The sequence below is a fragment of the Gadus chalcogrammus genome, chromosome 1, assembly GCF_026213295.1.
Source record: "Gadus chalcogrammus isolate NIFS_2021 chromosome 1, NIFS_Gcha_1.0, whole genome shotgun sequence".
Classification (NCBI taxonomy): Eukaryota; Metazoa; Chordata; class Actinopteri; order Gadiformes; family Gadidae; genus Gadus; species Gadus chalcogrammus.
Window position 1 is genome coordinate 14318701 of NC_079412.1, and position 7400 is coordinate 14326100.

At 48.0% G+C, this 7400-nt stretch overlaps 1 protein-coding gene and 1 long non-coding RNA gene across 2 annotated transcripts; both read left to right on the forward strand.

The window, feature by feature from the left end:
* Window positions 1–369: 369 nt before the first annotated feature.
* On the forward strand, window positions 370–2131 carry LOC130391169 (potassium voltage-gated channel subfamily A member 3). The gene has a single exon (XM_056601257.1). The coding sequence runs from the start codon at window positions 515–517 to the stop codon at window positions 2129–2131; it is 1617 nt and encodes a 538-aa protein (XP_056457232.1). The 5' UTR covers window positions 370–514.
* Window positions 2132–2219: 88 nt separating this feature from the next.
* Window positions 2220–6395, forward strand: LOC130391858 (uncharacterized). Its single transcript, XR_008896949.1, has 3 exons — window positions 2220–3483; window positions 5256–5321; window positions 5601–6395. It is a non-coding gene; the product is annotated as an uncharacterized LOC130391858 (long non-coding RNA).
* Window positions 6396–7400: the final 1005 nt, after the last annotated feature.

Genomic DNA, 7400 nt, shown 5'->3' on the forward strand with positions numbered 1-7400 from the left:
ATGTATTACGCGTGCGTGTGGAGAGCCGACATTTGGGGGGGAGAGAGAGAGAGAGAGAGAGAGAGAGAGAGAGAGAGAGAGAGAGAGAGAGAGAGAGAGAGAGAGAGAGAGAGAGAGAGAGAGAGAGAGAGAGAGAGAGAGAGAGAGTGTGTGTGTGAATGTTAGGGGGGGAGGGGGGGGCATGGCACACCCAAAACTGAGTGAATGACGCGCGTCTGTTGCTTCTTGTTTATGTCGATGAGCTCTCGGATTGGCGGAGCAATCAAAGGGGTGCCGGGCGCGCTGGGGGCGGGTGAAGCGCCTGTTAATAAATCCGGACGTCTCACCGTGGGCGGGAACATCAACAGTAAAGAGTGTGTGAGAGTGAGTTTGTGGCCACAAAGAGCCACGGGAGAGCAACGCTGGAGGAGCCGGGGCTGTGGTGGTGTGGCGGCGGGCGGCGGTTGTGGTTGACCGGGGGCTCGCGGAGGGGGCGCGGCGGCCCCTCTATGCGTCTCCACCCGGACGCGCGTGTATGGACGACCACTTCTGTCTCCTGCGATCCCCCCCGCCGAACGCGACCGAAACCCAGGGTGACACGTTGGTGAACCACGGCTATACCGGAGAGGCGGAGAGCGGCGTGATGACGGTGGTCGCGTGTGACAACAACATGCTGGAGGAGTCGGCGGCTCTCCCGGGGGGCCACCTCTCCCTGGAGCGCTACGAGCCCGACCACGAGTGCTGCGAGCGGGTGGTCATCAACATATCGGGCTTGCGCTTCGAGACCCAGCTGAAGACCCTTTCCCAGTTCCCCGAGACTCTGCTGGGGGACCCCAAAAAGAGGATGAGGTACTTTGACCCCCTGAGGAACGAGTACTTTTTCGATCGGAACCGACCGAGTTTTGACGCCATCCTGTACTACTACCAGTCTGGGGGGCGCATCAGGAGACCCGTCAACGTGCCCATTGACATTTTCTCCGAGGAGATTCGCTTCTATGAACTCGGGGAGGAGGCCATGGAGAAGTTCAGAGAGGACGAGGGATTCATCAAAGAAGAAGAGCGACCTTTGCCGGACAACGAGTTTCAGAGACAGGTGTGGCTGCTGTTCGAGTACCCAGAGAGCTCGGGTCCCGCCCGGGGGATAGCCATCGTCTCTGTGATGGTCATCCTCATCTCCATTGTTATCTTTTGTCTGGAGACGTTACCGGAGTTCAGGGACGACAACAAGGAACCTGTTACGCCGGCGGTCAACGGCACGGCCGCTTACTACGGGAACCCGTTCTCGGACCCGTTCTTCGTGGTGGAGACGCTTTGCATCATTTGGTTCTCCTTCGAGCTGCTCGTGCGCTTCTTCGCTTGTCCGAGCAAGGCGACGTTTTCTAAAAACATAATGAACATCATTGACATCGTGGCTATTATCCCCTATTTCATCACCCTGGGGACCGAGCTGGCTGAGAGGCAGGGCAACGGCCAGCAGGCCATGTCTCTGGCCATCCTGCGCGTCATCAGGCTGGTGAGGGTTTTCCGTATCTTCAAACTTTCACGCCACTCCAAGGGGCTGCAGATTTTAGGGCAGACCCTAAAGGCCAGCATGCGCGAGCTGGGCTTACTCATCTTCTTCCTCTTCATCGGAGTCATCCTCTTCTCCAGCGCAGTGTACTTCGCCGAGGCGGACGACCCGGACTCCAGCTTCAGCAGCATCCCGGACGCGTTCTGGTGGGCCGTGGTCACCATGACAACCGTGGGCTACGGGGACATGCATCCGGTGACCATCGGGGGAAAGATCGTGGGGTCCCTGTGCGCCATCGCCGGCGTGCTGACCATCGCCCTGCCCGTGCCCGTCATCGTCTCCAACTTCAACTACTTCTACCACCGCGAGACGGAGGGCGAGGAGCAGGCGCAGTACCTGCACGTGGGCAGCTGCCAGCCCCTGGCGGAGGGGGATGAGCTGGGGAAGACGCACTCCACTTCCTCGCTGTGCAAGAGCGAGTACATGGTCATCGAGGACCAAGGGATGAACAGCGCGTTCAAACAGCCAGCGCCAAACTTCCCCACCACCACCACGACGACCACCACCATGACCACCACAGCGACGCAAAACAACTCACAGAATTGTGTAAACATTAGCAAAAAGATCTTCACGGACGTCTAGACTTGGTGTTTGGAATGGTGGGGACCTTGGACCTGGGGGGGTGGGGGGATGCGATGCTCGCTGGTGATCCTTGTTTTGTTCCCGTTACGCACCGCTGGCTGTGCGCGCGCGCGTGTGTGTGTGTGTGTGTGTGTGTGTGTGTGTGTGTGTGTGTGTGTGTGTGTGTGTGTGTGTGTGTGTGTGTGTGTGTGCGCGCGCGCGCGCGTGCTTATGCGTGTGCGTTTGTGAGATCTGGGGAGGGGGGAGAGCAGTTGTAGACAGAGTAGACAGAAGCGCAAGCCTGTCTGCTCACAGATCGCGAGCTGCCTTTTGAGTCATACAGAATATATTGTGTGAAATATAGGAATCTATTAATTCATATCGACTGGGTGATTTATATTTGTTGCCATTGTGATGGAATTAATCGGTCGTGAATTGTGCAATAGCGATTACTCAGTCACAGCGGTTAAGAGCTGTGATTTAAGAATGAAATACTAGTAGCCAAAATCCCTGTTGTATCTTCGTGCGTAAAACGTCGTAATTCGTCTTCATGGACATTCTATAATGTTGGCATTCATTTCAATATGTATGCCTATGTCATCAAACACTGGATGTCTAAAGGCACAGTTAAGATAGTATCTAGATTTGATAATTATGTGCTTAGTTTTTGTTGTGCGTTTAAGTCTGGTCGAAATGCTGGTGTTCAAATACCCTAACCCTAACCTTACACGTTTCTTTATGGATCCTAATGCGTAAAACCAAACTAAAGCGACCAGCGTTACAATGTCTTCACCGGTAAGAGTATATCGGAGGCAAAATAGACCTGTTCATGTTCATACATAAACACACACTGGTCAAAGATGGAGCCTGTCAGCCTTTCTTTAGACGCCTCAGATCGCCCGCTGTGATGCAGTCGCCATGACAACGGTCGTTTCCTAGTCACCGTTGCCATGGCATCTCTGTTTCCACAGTAACCTTCCAGATGGCCCGGAATATACGCTGAAGATTCCTATCTAAAAGGCTCATCTTCGGTTAATTAAACAAGACTGCTTTTAACCCACGCAGTGCCGGAGTAAAGTGTCAGATCATCCAAAATCAACAACACAAGCCCAACTCGCTCACATTCTGTATTGAATTGGAAATGACATTTTAGTATGGACACCCGGGTCCAAAATATCACCAGTGATCACAACCCATAAGCAAGGCACCAAATCATGATAGCCGCCACCCTCTGAATTGAGAGACGGAGGACCGAGCTTCGACGGATGTGGAATTATGAATGAATGGAGGAGGAGGTACATCGTGGCTGCCGTCCTAGCTGCGGTATTCTCTTCTATCCGGCAGAGGGTGCTGTTAACCCACTGATAACATCGGTGAGTTTGGCGCACGTCTGAGGATTACTGATGCACTGTCATGGCCTGCAGACTGCAGTCACGTTATTTTGTTCCTGTGTGTGTGTGTGTGTGTGTGTGTGTGTGTGTGTGTGTGTGTGTGTGTGTGTGTGTGTGTGTGTGTGTGTGTGTGTGTGTGTGTGTGTGTGTGTGTGTGTGTGTGTGTGTGTGTGTGTGTGTGTGTGTGTGTGTGTGTGTGTGTGTGTGTGTGCGCGTGTGCGTGCATGCATGCGCGTTTGTGCGTGCGTGCGTGTCCGTGTGTGTCTGTCTGTGTGTTCGTGTATGTGGCTGGCATAGGTGTTTGTTTACGAATATTCACATAAACCTTCCTAGTTTTATGATACGAGTTTGATGTGAAATGGAATAATAACATAACAACATGCATCAGGGAAAATATGTATCTCGGAGGAGGCCATGTATGTTTTCTGTCGCAAACATTGGTGAATTGCGCTACAATTTGCCCGTCTTTTCCTTCACCTTCATTTGACTTTGTATTAAATGTTTTTTGCAGCAACAGTGACCATGGCATTTCCATATCCCCACCCCATGAGTCTTGCTAAAATGCTGCCCTCTCGTGGAAACTGGCCTGGGGGGAGGAGGAGGGGACAACGGGGGATTTGACCCATTGCAATTTGATTGAGAGACTGGACATGACAGAGGAAGTAGCAACACAGTATTCATGTGAATGTACTGTAAACACCGAAAGGCAGTTCACCGCGCAAACAGAAACCCTTCATAACATCGGTGCAGTGGCCATAGAAGCACTGTGCTGTTGTTTTGCGGTTCTGCCACTGTATCTATGATTGGTTCCTGCATGCTGTCACTATTATAAACAACACTGTGGAGCACCAACCTTTAGAACTTTGTTTATATATCTCCATTGTCATGTTGCTTTCCTGATTTCCAAAAGTGTGAATGGCGCATGTGTTCACAAGCTAAGCGCATGACCCCAAATGTAGGCTTGATGCATAAGTGCATAAAGTCTCTTCTATATTAACTAGAAGAGGCGGGGTTGTAATAATCTCCACCACACCTAAGACCCAACAGAGAGGTCGCACATAGTGACCCCTTCAATTGATTTGATCATCCTAGTTCGACCTCCCTGACCTTGACCCTTGACACTCATATTTTCGACCACACCTCAGACACTAAATACCAGTAGGATGAGGTGGTGCTGTACCCTGAGAAAATCTTCATTAGCGATTGAGAGGATGAGGGGTCAATGATACATCTTTACTGGACACCGGGGGAACTAATGGCTTGGATGCATGCCAGATGGCCTTGGCTCTGGTGGTTAAACAAGGGACCATGCTGTGGTAGCTGATGAGTTTACTCTGCCCATTGACTCTGTTTAACTTATTTACCAACCCCTCCTCTCTCCTACCTATGCATGTAATATCCACCTTATTGTCCCCTGAGATTAAGTTAATTTTAAAATAGTTCATGTGTCAACAGTCACAGTTTACAGTTTAGAATAACAAAAAAACATGTAAGAAGGTCAATAGCAAGACTCAATATGTTGTTATTATTATACTAGTGGGGAGAAAACTGGCAGATAAAGACATGGTTCTCCCTTCTCCGTGTCTAGACTGCCCTCTGCTCTCCAAAGAGCCCACGTTCGTCTGTATACTGCGAGAGTGGTAATGAGACAGTAGGGACCAGCTACACTGTTGAGCTCGGAAACCTATTGTTTCGGAGGGGAATTATAACAGTCTCTCTGTCTCCCATCTCCACCCTTTGTATTTTTTTAACAGGAGTTCACACTAAGGACGCACACTTCGACCTTCACCTCTGTCAACCAATGGAAACACAATATCAAGGTACGAAGGTATAAACTGTTTTGTATTTCTGCTACAAATGTAATGTAATGAAATGCAATACTAATACTAATACTAATAATGAAATTAATTATTAAAATATAATATTGTTGATAACAATATTGAGGATAATAATTATATAAATATGTATTTCTTAACCGTCAGCATTATTATTAATAAATGATAATAATAACAACCATCATCTTCTTCTTCTTCTTTATCATCATAATATTTATAATAACTGTTTTAATGCCACAATGTGTTGTGCTCTGTTTCGATTAGGGGCCAGAATGGACAAGAATGGGAATACAGGGAGTAAAACAAGACTCAACTGGTTCTCTGCCTTTGCGAAGAACAACCATTGCATACTGGTTCAGCCAATAATACGTTTCCCATGAATGAGTGTTATGTCACTAAGTGTTTTGACAGTTGAGTCCTTTGTGGAGTCCATTACAGCAATGTGGATTTTCCCAGGATGGACCGGGATCTCGGAAAGGGACATTTGCAATATAAAGATGATGCTGGATTCAAATCTATACATTCACCAATAGAATCACAAAAACAATCCAAAACATTTCACTAGTACACTTTGGCCGCAAACATGGTTTTGGGCCCCACTGTTTACTCCATCTTGTTTGTTTTATGGGAAGTAATATTTATTCAAGGCAGACAACAGCTTTGGAGTGTATAGTCAAGGTTGGAGGTGAAAAAATAAAAGTAATAGTGAATTGCTTTTCGTGGTAGCTTTCCTGTATAATGTTACGATACAAATCGAGGACTGTTAGCCATATGCCTTCAATTTTCTCAGTGTGCTCTGTATTGCTACTGTGTGAAGAGACAAACACTTACCTGAGCTGGTTGCTGCTATTCCCCCGACACATTCAGAACGACGCACACAAACACACACATACACACCAAACACTCAGACACACACACCCAAATGGACACAAACCTGTAGAGAGCTTAATTTGGTTCCACACTGCCTGGATGTGTTTTTTTAAATGAGCCCCAACATGTCAGGGGAAGGTTATTCATGCCACTATTTGTGTGATTGCGCTGTGTTATATTAAATATGACCTGTAGGAACATATTGTGGGTTGTCATACTTTTGGGGCCCTATCAAAAACGTTCAAAGTTCACTCTAAAGTGAAATCCAAATTCCATAGGTATGCTGCCTATTGTGGGCCAAATATCTTGCTTAATTCAAACCTTAAGAAAACATCTCTTCTATAATGTGGCTCTCGGCTGCATAAACAAAAACAAAGTCATGTCAGGGAGATTTAAAGAAGTGGTCCAAACACAGAGCCGTAGACAGTTCCAGTCTAAGAGGTGCCACCGGGGCCAGCTGGCCGACAGCCACTGAACAGGCAAGATGGCACGTTATTTAACAGAGGAGAAACAAAAGAACAAACAACTTCTTTGTTTGAGAGAACAACCAGATAATTGTGAGATCATCTGCTGCTTCTTAAAGTTGAACAGTACATTTCTGACACTTGAACAGCCCTTCAGATTGTAAGAGTTGTGAGAGGGCTAGATTGTGTAGCAAACCTTTAGAAGAGTCACACAACAACGACTGTGTTTTTGGGGGGGCTGTTCTGGTTTGGTGCTGGATTTCTGGTATGGTTTACTGGTAGTACGCGATCATAAGCTACCATTTAGCCATCGGTCGCAACATCCTGTGTTATTGAGCCTTGCTAAAACTGATACTAATATTTATGCCATTTATGCCATTCACATTTAATTATGTATAATCGAAGGGTTATGGTAGCGATAGTCCCATGTCAGCCTCCAGTTAGGTGGCTTTGACTGGGCTCCCCCTAAAACGGGACACAAGGTGCTGATGTTGAAACCGGTCCCTTGTAGAGTTCTTAGTATAAAAGAACACAGCGAAGGTGCTCCAAGACGCCATGGAGGAGATCTCCCTCAGTGTGTGAGTGGTGATGGCTGCTTTGACCTGTGCGCATTGATTACTCAATGCACAACAGGTGTGCAGCCTCATCCAGCCCCCAGAGTCCAATTAGTCTGGCTCGGGCCAGGTGAGGCTTCTTAAACCAGCCACCATCCACACACGCAAAGTACCCT

What these genes read in the sequence shown, in the direction of transcription:
- LOC130391169 (XM_056601257.1), top strand. Translation starts at nt 515, where the DNA reads ATGGACGACCACTTCTGTCTCCTGCGATCCCCCCCGCCGAACGCGACC.